The 13,005-nt window shown below is 43.1% G+C and overlaps 1 protein-coding gene across 1 annotated transcript in view; it reads left to right on the forward strand.

Moving 5' to 3' along the window:
* Nucleotides 1-8,878: 8,878 nt before the first annotated feature.
* Nucleotides 8,879-13,005, forward strand: part of IQSEC1 (IQ motif and Sec7 domain ArfGEF 1) — a 150,518-nt gene continuing 146,391 nt past the window's right edge. Inside the window, exon 1 of the mRNA XM_075514291.1 lies at nucleotides 8,879-8,974. Coding sequence (XP_075370406.1) covers nucleotides 8,898-8,974 — 77 coding nt within the window. The 5' untranslated portion in view covers nucleotides 8,879-8,897. The remainder of the gene's footprint in view (nucleotides 8,975-13,005) is intronic.

A 13,005-nucleotide genomic window follows, 5' to 3' on the forward strand; every position in this document is an offset into this window, starting at 1 on the left:
ATAAATGGATAAGTACAAATAACCATTTTAAAAGTTCTAACATTATGATGGAGTGTTCATTATGAGGCTTTGGCTAATGTTTTGTTACAGCCTGTGGAAAAACTGTTTTCACCCTAAAAATTGAACTCTGCATTATATATATGTTTATATTAAACCTGAAGCCATTTGCAATGAGAGCAAGTCTAATTAGTAATACTACGCTACATGTTAAAACATTGCTATTTGAACATAAGCATAGCTGTAATCACCTCTGTACTTTCCGTATCTTAACTAAACTTGCTGCTGCAGTAATTCTTCAGAAAGACTCTGTAGTTGCCTTTTTGGGTAGAGAACACAAAGCCGCAGAATGTAAGGATGACTGTTCTGTTAGTGAATAAATTAAGTAATCTGGTGCCCAGTGTGAGAAAAGCCAGCAAGAGGGTAGAATACAAGGGCAGAACTTAACGAGGCTCTGGCAGAATTTTGCCCAGCTCCCTGTTGTACGCAGCTGTGCTGGTTTTGCTTAGTGGCTATGCTGAGATGAAAGCAATATGGCTAGGAATGTGTTCTTGTAAGCTGCACAATGCTGTTCTTCTGTGATCGTGATTCAGTTTATGTACACTGCCCTATCCTGCTGCTGCTCTTTGCCAGTAAGCTGTCTGGTGAGGACACTTTTTGCGTTTTGAAATTACATACACACCTAAATTAAGCATCAGCTTTAACTTCGCCATTTGCTGAAAGGCGGTTTATGCTCAGGGACAAATTCCAGCAAATATGATCAGAGAGTAACGCAGATGTGCCTGCCGTGGAGCGAGCTAGCACCTCCAAGAAGGATGTTTGCGCTGCCTGAAGCTTTCAAGCATCTACAGTGTAAAGGTTTCTGATGCTTCCTAAAACAGGCTGTAACACTCGTCTATGCTGGTGTAACCCGAAGTTCTGCACCGATACAGGTGAACTGAGCTGAGATTTTATGGCTAAGGGCACCCAGTGCAAGACTCAAAGTGGAAGACTGTTTCTGGAAATGCTTAATATAATGGTGCACACAGTAGAACTTGCGTCAGTCATTCATAGGACGAAGTGTTGTCATTCGTGTATGACAAATATGGAAGGGTAGAGTGCTTTTAGAATATTTAAAATTGATCACATTTTGACTAGTTCAGAAAAATGTTTCTGTAATTCCCCTTTCTCTAGTGTATAGGAAATGGCTGTTGGGTTTTTTGTTTGGGGTTATGGTTTTGGGTTTTTTTAACATCCATGTTTAATGGCATGCTAAGTATTATAAAATGTCAATAAAAAGGAAGAAAATATAAAGTCATTAGCAGATGACGTTTAAGGATGTAGTATTTTTGAATAGTTTTAATACTTTATAATTTTATTCTTTTGCTGTCATCTCAGGACCTCACTGGAAACACGAAGCAGCATCTCAACTGATCCGCTCAGGTACTGTAGTAATACAGACGTTAATTTTAGGTTAGAAATAACAGAAAGTACCTCTATTCTGTATCAGCTGCACATCACATAACTTTATCTTACAATGCATAGCCAGTAAAGGCATTGACCAAATAGGTGGATTTTTCTGTTTGAGAGGAGATAGTTCACTCTCTTCCGGAATGTCCAACTTGAAATTCAGTTCTAGCTTCAAACACTGCATTCGTTCTCAGAGGAGCATGAAGGGGAGGGAGGGAAGGTGTGTTTGTGCACGCACGTGGGCAAACCTTCTCTCTCTCTCGGATTTTTCTAACCTTAGATTGTGCTGAAAACATTTGACCTTCCCTGGCAGTTTTATACTGCTTTGAGTGAACAATACTGATTGTGTCGAAATGTCATTCATGTTTTCCATTGCTCAGCGTTTTGATAAAAGCACATGTATAAACTTCAGAGAGTACTGTCATATGAGTCATTGCAGTAACTGAGATTTTACTTTGATCACTCAATTTAGAAAAAAATGCTTAGCACTGTTAACACTGCATATCAAATGGGCACCTTGCGTCTTTTATTCTCATAGTTGCACATTAAAGAGTGCATCAAAGTCACAGACTTCCTTTGATTAAGTTGGGGCAGAGTCCCTTCCTCTCAAATTGACAGTTGTTTTGGTAAAAGTCTTCCTTTGGAGATCTTACGGATTGAGGATGTGAGTTTTTCCCACGTTGTGTAGTTTTAACCTTGCTTGAACAAAACATCAGCGGGAACTGTTCTGTTTAACCTTATTCAAGTTAAAGGCCCTCTCTATTATTAATCTTCCATTATTTTGCAGTGCATGGTCTTCTGAAAGTAGAGCATATGCCTTATTATCATTTCCTAAAAACGCACACACACCCACCCCCTATGTTGTAATGTTATCTTTGTCTTCAGCTCAGCGTGGCAACGCTGGACAACGTTCAGTCATGACTGTAGTTTTGTTCCCATCTCCCGCTTTGACTGCAACACTATTTCTTTGTGTGGTAGGACAACGCAGGAAACAATGTCAGCTTCCCCCCGCCCTGCTTTTCTGCAACCTTATTTTAGCAAGAACGTCACATAGCTGGTTTGTGATTTACCATGCTCTGGGATAAGGTTCCCGGGACCAGGTATTGCTGCCATCTTTCTTCCAGGCTAGATAAATCTTTGTGAAAATAGCAGATGTTATTACAATGTTTTTCCTTCTGGTGGAATTTTTTTCATGGGAGGATATCGGTGAGAAAGATGAGGAAGAATTAGATAGATGTAAGAAGTGGCTGAGTTTTAACATTTGGTGGGAAAAGGAATAGGGAATATTCTTTGAATAGGTTTAGTGGCACTGAATAGACATGTTTTCTAGAAACTGCAGTGGTTGAATCATTTGAAGTTGCTATGGGATCATAAAAACATATAAATATTTCCTTGTTTTAAACCATTCTCAGTAAAATGAGACCATGTGATTTAATATCCACCAATATGGCCACTGCCATTGCTGCATGGCCTCATGAACCATAAAGCTTAATACACACAGTATGCATGTTAAGTTCTATGGCATTGGCTCTCATGAGTATGCATTCATGGGTAACGCTTTCTTAAGCCTGCAACAGAGAGATGCAGGCTGGTATGGAACCCTTGATTGTGCTTCTTTAGATTTCAAACAATAGTTTTATAATAGCTTATATTCTACCTTCTTTGACAACATTTTTTGTTTAAGCTCTAAGTTATCACAGATTTTGAGACCTTCTTCTGTATCCCATTCACTTTTATAAAACCTCTGTGCTCAGACGTTTCCTAAACTAATTCAAACAGATAATCTTGAGAATACTTGTAATTTTTTTTAGATTACTGTTTTCATAAAAAGGTATTTGGAAATAAATGCACTTGCATGCTGTAAGTCCTTTTGAATTTTGAGAATTGGGGTGAAATAATATGTGGGAGTTACTAGATGCGCATGTAAAAACGCTACTCTTTAATTACAAATGCCATAATTTTATGATGTTTAAAAACTCTACAGTAAAACAATCACAGAGGAGACATTAAAGACATTTCCAGATTATATCAGCTAAACGAGTGAATTTCTCACAGGGTTAAATAATTATTGAAGAAACAGCACGTAAAATCTAGTTGACTTCAGTAGGTCAAATAAGCCTGTTCTGGAGCTGTAATTAAACAGAATTAAGGCTGTTATTTTTAAGTGAAATGAAAGATAGTAGAAGGCTTCTTGTCACAGAATGTGTTCTCATGAACCTGTTGAGCAAATTTGCCTTTGAATGGCCCATAAAATGGAATGGCCCAATTAGTATGAACCCATCCAGTGTCCTGTCAAGCAGTCAGTATTTTCTAGTCAGGCTACTTTTCTTGCATTTTGCTCACTGAGTTCCTGTCCCCCTCAACAAGGTAAGTTTGCCCTCGAAGAACCACCCTTTTAGTTCTCACCTGCTCTGGAACATTGTAATCCAGACTTCTGATTTTGTTAAGTTTCAGTCGTGTGTAGATTCCCCACCAGACAGATCCGGTTGTTTCCCCTGGATTTATTTAGACGGCACTTGGATTCTGTAGGTTCAATGTGAAAGTCACACAGCTGTGAGATCAGAGAAAAGCCCAGTGCTGTAAAGAGTAAGGGCTGATGTGAAAAATTTGCTTATGTCCATTATAAAGAGAAAAATCTGTACAAATCGTCATGTTATGTATATATGTATGTGTATTTTGTTTTGCACAATTTCTTTCATAGTCAGCACAGTATTTGTTCTGGATATTTCGAGTTGGACTCTGTCAGCTTTCAGCTGGTATCTGAAAATACGTTGTTTCCTAATATCTAAATCTTAATGTGGGCCTTCTGGAGTGTTGTATTACCAGACCCGTTTCAAATGATCCAGAAAACTAAATATTTAAGCTTTGCAGATATTCGTGCCATATTTGTCGTCTTCTGTAACAAATTGATCAACTAGTGTTTGTAGGAGTTTAGAGAACAGACATGCAGAAAAGATACTGAGCGTGAAGAGAACAGCAAATTTCTTACTATTCTACTTCATGAAATTTTGGCAGCTTAGAGGCTTAATAATAAAAAATGAAGGATAGTATCAAATGATGATTAATATTTATCGGGGGAGTGCATAAATCTGGGAGCTGTTTGAAGCAAAACAACTTTGTTTTGAGTTACTGGAGCGTTTCTAGGCAGCAGAGCTTCCCTTCGAGAACAGGGGGAGGGACGAGAGCGAGCTTGATTTTATGTCCCTGGTTCTCCAGGCATCTCTGTAGAGCCTGTCACCAGCGTGCCCGGGCGTCCCAACGGCGCAGCAGAGCCCGAGAGCTCTGTGTGAGCGCAGCCCTTCGTTTCCCCCATTGGGAAGGGATACTTGCTGAAGTGGTACCCAGAGATGCCTAAGAGGGCCAGGAAGAGAGATCTGGTTTGCCAGAGCCTTTAACATGAAAGTCTTCCTTATTCTTTGTGTGAGCAACCTAGGAAATCTTCCCACCAACTTGCATGGGGAGAGTCTTCAATTTCCAGCGTGAAGAAAGGGACCCAACGCACAGGAGCTTTGTGCGCGGTTGTATTCTGGGAGCAGTGAGGCCTTTAAGCCTCCCAGCGACTAGTTCAGCAGCTGTTCGGTTGCGCGCAATCTTGTTTTGTACACCTTATATGTATTCCTTGTACCATCCCCATTTTGTAATGTGGTGTGCACAGAGAGTATCACGGAGTAGTATGGGAACCACGCTGTCTTGGTCTCACAATATTCTTGAGCTCCACAGCGTACGAATCGCTAGCGTGAGGTTTGTGTGTGGCTGTTGAAGTATTTCACGCTGGAATCGTGAAAGATTCATGGAAAACAGTTTTGTTACTGCAGGCTTACAATTTCTGTACTCCATGTAAGTAGGCGGATACACTGTTTTTCTGGGCAAGTGAAATATTTTTCAGGAATGTTCCTAGCGTATCACTATAAGGGCGTAAGTAAGTAAACAACAGTTTAATTTACGTATTTTATGAAGGGTTAAAGACGTAGCTAGACAAGTCAATTTTCGGGATTTCCCCACCCCCAAGCCCGACATTTGAAATCAGTATACTGGTAACGCTAGCAGGCACTGACTTCATGCTGGGGTTATTCTATACAACGCTCTCCCTCAGCAGTGGATTGTTTTACTTCAGCCTCAGAGCTTCGTGGATTGACAAGACAGCCATCCCTAAAAAAGGAGGCGTTGTGCTATATGATTTTCGCTTTGCCCTTTTTCTAGTGGCTGTATTTGAAAGACTTGTCAGAGGCTTCAGTATATTGCTGCCAGAGCTGCCTCTGCATAGCAAAACTCTAAACGACTATAGAGATTTTCAGTGGACTGCTCACGGTACCGGTGCTGAAGCTGCAGCACATCCACGAATTCCTACTCTTATTAGGCCTGGGAATTCGAAGTCAAAGGTTTCGGTAAATGCCTTTCTGAAAGAACTAGTTTTATATCCAGGGTGAGCGTGAGATGAAGCTTAATTTTCTTTGTTGTTTTCCTCTGGAAGACAAGTAAAAATGAAGACCATGTTGAGAGCATGGTGCTTTTCATTTGCAAAAGTCCTAATTAGCATTTTCTCTGCATGCCGTGCAGTATAATCAGGTTTGGTTGCTGTCAGAAAATTCATGGGTACATAGCTTCTACTCACTGCAAGTCCAGTATTCAGAAGTAAGTAATTAAGGTGACAAACAGCAATTTTTCTGGAAAGGGTATGATGGAGAGAAAGAAATTGCTTTGCAATGGGAACAGTCAAAGGATAAGTCTTCAGAAAAGTCTCATTTTGCGACCGAATCTTTGGACGGTGTCTCTTGAGCTTAATTGTCTCAGTGTGGCTTTCCCATTCTCCTTCCTTGATCCTGAGAATAGCTGCTCTTGGTTACAGGGCGAGGCATTCCTTGCTGCTGCTTCCTTTTTTCTTTCTTTTTTTTCTTTTTTTAAAGGAATCTCAAGAAATTCAGGCAGAAGAATGTTCCAATAGGGAAAACTCAGGCATAAATTTGTTTTGCTGTCTGTTTGTCTTTGGAAATACAGGGAAAACGGTTTCCGTGTTAGCCTCTTGGCAGTGTACCGTAGCCTTTGGACTGGGGCAGCACCGGGAAGGCTGGGGCTCGCCAGGAGGCACTGGCTCTCAAGGGCCTTTCGTTCGGTTCCTCTTCAGGTAGAACTGCCCCTGGGAAACAGGGGCTGATATTAGGGATGAAAAGCTGGGATGGAAGATTTTGATATGAAAATCGAAATATCCTTAGCACGATGGCATCGCTGTCTTGAAAATTGCCAAGCTAATGAAGCGCAAGGGAGGATGAGTTCAGGAAGAAAACCAGGCTGGAACTTTCCCAGTATTTAATGTTGTTAGGGGCCTTGCTTCTCGAAAGCAAGCAGTAGTGTTTTCTTAGGAACCACTGCTACGCTACCAGCTCTGATGCTGGTCTGGAAGAAATCCCAGTGAGTAAACGCAGGCATCGCAGGCAATCGATTATTTTAAAGAGAATCTTTAAAAGAAATTCTGTTTTAAAAGGCCCAAATCAAACGCACATCACGTTTGTGCTTTTTCACGCAGGTTGCTTTTCTCGTGATCTGTTCATTTCCACCGCTCACCCTACGCTGTACAGCATATTTTTAGGGAATTACCAGACAAAGTGTGACGTGAACATTTTTGAATGTTGTCTAGGCGCAATTTACCTGTTTCTTCACTTCACTAAAGAAACTGCCAATTCTTACTCAAATGTATTTATAACTTCATTTCAAGTAAACTTACACAAACCAGTTTTCTAAGAAGTTGCAAGGCACTTACGTAACTGAACAGTGACAATGAGTAAAACCAGAAACCAAAAGGATCCCTAAATATAGCTTATTATCCAGGCACTTGGGGAACTAGATAGGTCTACACGGACAAGGACCAAAGCACTAAAGCTTAACTTCAGGCTTTCTTTCCATATTTTTTGAAAAGCAGCGGTGTGTTTCGGTTTGGTTTTTTTAAAAAAACCTGCCTGTCCAAGTGCCAGAATCTTTGCCTTTAAGTATTTCTTCAGATTCTGATTTTGGTTTGGTGGTTGTATCTGTTGAACTCTCAAGTTCCTATACCTTTTTTATGCTACGGCAAGCTGTATCCCCAATGGTCACTATTGGTGATTTCCAAAAACTCGGCATAATGAGAAATACCCAAATTGCAGTTTCTGGAGAAGTAAACTTAACAGCAAACTGGATGTAAGAGTTGGTCGGTCTCCGCTGGGACGCTTGTCGTGACTCTTGCTCGAGACTGGGGGAACTCCTTAAAAGTAGATGTGCACCTTGGTGCGGAGAGGAAAGAGTAAGAGGGGGGGGGGAAAGGTGGTGGAACTGGGCCAGCGTCTTTCATAAGAGACAGAAATGAAACGTGGGCTCCCGGCTTCTCTGAATGAAAGCAGCCCGCGTTTCCCAGGCCTGGCCGGAGGCCTTGGGGAGCGAGCGCTGCTAACGGCGAGGCTTCCTTCGGGGCAGCTCCCGGCGCCTTCCTCCGCGGGCCCGGCGGCTCGGGCGGGCGCCGCGGCTCGGGGCGGCCCCGCTCGCCAGCCAGCGCCGAAGCCGCCCGCCCGCAGGGCCGCCCTTTCCGCAGGCCGGTGGCGGCGGCCGCTCCCCGCGGGCCGCGAGCGGCGCGTCCCCGCTGCCCCGGCAACGCCGGCTGCCGGCCGCGGCCTTCGCGCCGGGCTGCGGCGGGCGGGCGGGCGGCCCGAGCAGTGCCCCTGCGGGCAGCGCGGCCTGCCCTGCGCGGGGCCGGGGCGGCGCGGGGAGGGTCTGCTGCTGCCGCTCCTCGCCCGCGGGCTTTCCCTCCCCTCTCGTGAGCAGCCCGCGGTTTTCATAGGTGCCGGCAGACAATGGAGCTGATGTGATTTACGCAGGGGAGCCGATTAACAGTTGTGTGCTGCTCTGTTTAAAAAAAAAAAAAAAAAAAAAAGAAAAAGGAAAAGAGCCTGCAGTTCCCATGTGATGGGATCATCGCGCTGCTGTGACTGTAGGGCAGTTGTTGTCAGATCTGGTTGAGATAATTGCTTGCATTTTCCGAAGTTCTGGGAGCTCTAAGGATGCTTTCCAAAGGTCCTTCAGAAACCTTAACTGGAATATATACACGTTGTCCGAGCAGAGGGCTTTTAGAGCGGCCTAAAATAGCCGAAAGGAGAAGTGGGATTTCTGTGTAATAACAATTATCTCGGTAGCATTGGGGACTTTTGGAAGGATGAACTGCAATCGGGATCAAAGAGCGACACGAGGAATTTGTATCCTTTGTGCGACTGCCTCTTTGTATTAAAGTAGGGTGCTGTGAGCGTGCAGGTGCTGTGCCATGTGCATGACTAGCTGCCTGTATTGGTAGCAATTAGGAACACTTATGCTGTAGCAGTAAGGAGAGGAGTGTGTTGGACTGGATTTGAGTCAGTCAAATCATAACAAAAAGAAGTCTTGTGTCGTTAAAACCTAGCTGCAGACTACAGCTGCTGCAGTAGAAGTATTTGAAAATGCTGAAGTTAAAGGCCTTCTGCTTGGATTACTGGCAGTTTTTGTGTCTCCAGCCTCTTCACGGTTTCTATAAAAGGTAAGAAAACATTAACTCTGAAATGCTTTTCAGAACCGGGTGGCTGCACATGATGCCACCGGTGCTTTTACGTGCTATTCTCCTCTATTGCTGAAAGGCAGATATGCAGGGGAAAAGGGAGCGGTAGAGAATTAATGAGAACTTGTGACAAAGATTGTAAAGCTGCTTTTTTATTGCGTTAATTATCAGCCACTTTTGTCTCTGTGCATGCAGATGTGAAAGGTGATGATGCTGTTTGGTTTTAACATTTACTTTAAGTCACATCATCTCAGCTAAGACTCAGTTAGTACTTTTTCCGCTCTGATATTTTATCCTTAGGCACAGTAGCTTGTGTTGTGTAGTGTACAGACTGTAAATAGCACTAGGAGATTAATTGAAATGTCACGGAAATTTATGTAATGCAGAGAAGATCCTTTTTTCCCAGAGATATTTAGTAATATAACAGTTCATCTTTCATCTCCCTCCCAGCACAAAGTGCACATCACAGTCATTCAGAGCAACGGGCACTTCACTTAGGCAGGTCTGACATACAGCTTAAATGATTGATGGTGAATAGTGATCATAAAGAATAGGACTGGGTGTCAGATGCACTGAGCTTGCCTATTTAATGGAACAGCAAAATAAGCAATTCCATTTAACATGTCCCTGAACTTACCCTCATGCTTTTTAATCTAAACTTCTGTTTTCTTGCTCTCGATTTACGCTACCAAGCAGAGGGAATTATATGTATTTGAGTTTTCTGGGGAAAAAGCGGGGATCGCTTCATTGTTAACAAAACCCATGCAATTCTTTAAAATAGGATTCTGTTCTTGTTATGTACACTTTCTGGTCTGACTACCTATTGTCAGCCTACAGAAAGCGCTTTGTACTAAATGCTAATTGCGGTTGAATTTTTCATGCAGTGACTGAAGGCTGGAAAAGGGAACTGTTCCAATCTTTTTCAAGGTTTAAGGGGTGCCCCGCACTTTCTGGCATTGAGTAATATAGGACCCTCATCTGTGACCGTTGGCTTGTGAAGTTTCAAAAGATAGCTTTATTCTCCTCCTCTCGCAGCTTTTCACAGATTTCATTTCTAAGCCAAAAAATTTCCAACCTATTCCCAGCCCATTGTAGTGTCTTCCTTGCTGAGAAACCATATAAAATCACAGAAATGTAGCCAGTCTGTTTTGACACAAATAAATACAACTAAACTAAAGCTTTATGTCTTGGATTCCTGGGGAAACCCCAGCTTTGTTGCAAATGCATTACTGTAGAGTTATTCTACATCTCCTAATGGAAACCTCCGCAATAGCTAAGGACTGTCCGTTTATTTCCTTCCAGATAGTTAATTCATTTGTCATCAAAACCTAGATGTACTTGAGCCCTCCTCCTGGAGTGTGTTTGCGTGGACAGAAGTAAAAAGAGGACTTCAGCACTTAAATAGCAGATAGAAGCACATTGCTCTCGTCATTTTGAGAAAAGGAAAATTGAAGGAAAGTTGCAACTTTCTCACGTTTTAAACAAAATAACTTCTTGATTAAAGCACGGTGACAAACAAGCGTGAAAAGCAAATGTTCCAGAATAACAAACCTAAATGCAAGGCAGTTCGTATTAAAAAGAAAAAAACCCCAAAACTTTCTTGAGACTTACTTTTCATTAGTAATTGTAGACGTTTAAAATGCTCTTGGAAAAGAGCCAAGGGGCTGTAGGGAAGAGTTTTGTGTGTGCCTGGGTGTATAGCTTTCTCATTTTCATGTATAAAATGAGATAACCAAAACAGGACTTGAGTTACAGGGGTCTTACTACCTGAATTTTGAGTGTTGACATTAGGGTTATTGCCTGCCCTCTCTTATCCTTTGATGGTGTGGGGGAAGATGTGTCAGAGAACGTAGGCAGGAGCAAACTTCAGACATCCCTGTATGACGTTCCCTCGTGCCACCGCTATTACCTGGTGACCAGCCATGGCTTCAGGTGAAGAGGTGCAGTAACAAGTCGTGGGGGAAGCGTACCAAACCCCTAAGCCTTCCCCACGTGCAGGTAGTGCTATGAACGTACAGGTAGTGCTACGACAGCGGATGACTTTTCAGAGCAGACACAGGGATGCTGTGGAGTAGCTGCCCACCTCCCACTTAAGCCGTGTGTTCCTGATCCTGTGGGGTGACTCAGAGACTCATTGCTTGGCCATGGGAGCTCTGCTCATCACTCCTCATGCACTCACCCTCCCCAGCAGTGCTTAGCAAGCCGTACATGACAAGCAGTGTGACTCTTCTCTTTCCTTTTGTGGACTGTCTGAGCAGAGCATGACTTTTATTTTCAGTTGCAGTCAGTGCCCAAAACTCTGGTAGATGTTTCTTGTTGCTTCAGAAGCTCTGTGGCTTGCTGCTCTATGATCAGAAACCAAGCTGCTTTCTTCAGCTTTTGTTACTCAGGGAAATCTGGTGGGATCATGTCTGTTGCCTGACCTGGACAATTCTGATTTATGGTATAACTTTGTCTTGCACTGGGAGCCGCTTGCATGGAACTGTGCATCTGAATTGAAATCCACGGACTTCAAGAGAAGTCCCTGCAGGGTGTGTTTAGGTCTTGCAACTTTCTTGCATAGCAGTGTTCACCGCTCGCGTGGCGGTGCGACAGAGCGCACGCACAACGCGTACACCCTGAACCTAGGGAGCCGAGTGGCAGGATAGGGCCAGCACGCTGTGTTGCTGTTTGGGAAGTGTGCTTCTTCCTCACGCCCTTGAGAGCAAGATTCCACCGAGAGGCTCAGGCAGACTGTGGTGGTGGCCTGTCCCCGCTGCCCGGAGCTGTGGGCCTGGGAGCAGGATTGGAGGACAAGGCAAATGAGCCAGTCCCCCTCCCTGCCTGTAGTTGTAGTGCCAGGTGAGGCACTGCAAGAAAACAGTGGTTCTGGATGATGGGACAGAGTAAAACTAGGACAGTTTTTGCCTTCTGAGGTGCTAGTTTGCAAATGTATTCAGGTATACAAGGTAAAAATCCAATTCCAAAACTCTCTGTGCTGTGCATGTGACATTGGTACAGAGACGCCCAGCTAAGGGCAGACACCCGACCTAGAGCAGAGGGCTTCTGTGGAGTTTGCAGTCCTTTGTGAGAACTGATTCAGTGACTTGTATTTTCTCAACACAGCAAGGGAAAGAGGGAAATAGGACAAAATAAACCAACGGCACTTTTAGTCCGTTTCTGAACTTCGGCGGCGGCTTCAGTAGTCAGGACTTTGCCCATCACATATTCACAAAACAAAGTTACTGCAAGGTAACGATGCTGATGCCTCCAATAATGTGTATATAAACTAATAGCCTGCTTGTATCCAAGTTGTAGCAGATTGTGTACAGCAAGCTGGGAGGACTGGGGTAGAAACCTGGTCCAAAAAATGTTTGGTAACTCACTTATGAAAATCAAATTTCAACTCTGTTGCCATTAACACCGAGTGCGTTTTGGTCAGCACTATATAACCCTCCCTTAAGTGCTGGTTTTCGGTATCCTTTGAATACGAATAGAGATGTCGTATTCAAAAGTGTAGAGATGTATTTCTATAACAGATTAAAGAGTAAGATGAGCAAATCACTGTAGGGTTTCTGTGGGATTTTGAGGATGAATGTCTCATGCTTTACTCGATGGATCATTATAAAATCATGTGACTTCAGGTTTAGCATGTGAAAGTGAAGATTTTCTTTAGCCAGTGGCTGCATCGTGCTGTGCTTCTGCCAGCTGGTGAGTAATAGCCCAAGCGAGAAATTGTTACAATTAGCATTGCATTAAAGATAAAGCTTAAGGTGAGAAAATTTGCGACTGGCAGTGAAAGCGACTGTAATCTGTAGTTTCGGGGGGATTTTTCCTCCCAGCATGTCTTCTCTCTTCTTGCTAAGATAAGAGTATTTTAAAAAACATAAAGAAGATGCCAAGTTTGTAAAGGCCGCTTTACTGCAATCCAGTTGCTTGATGAACAAAACAGGTTTTAAATTATTTCTTCTCACTTTTCATTTTTCTTTCATCCGTTTTGTTTCTCTAAAGGAGGCATGAGTCTCTTGCAGAAC

Source organism: Mycteria americana, chromosome 11, assembly GCF_035582795.1.
Source record: "Mycteria americana isolate JAX WOST 10 ecotype Jacksonville Zoo and Gardens chromosome 11, USCA_MyAme_1.0, whole genome shotgun sequence".
Taxonomy (NCBI): Eukaryota; Metazoa; Chordata; class Aves; order Ciconiiformes; family Ciconiidae; genus Mycteria; species Mycteria americana.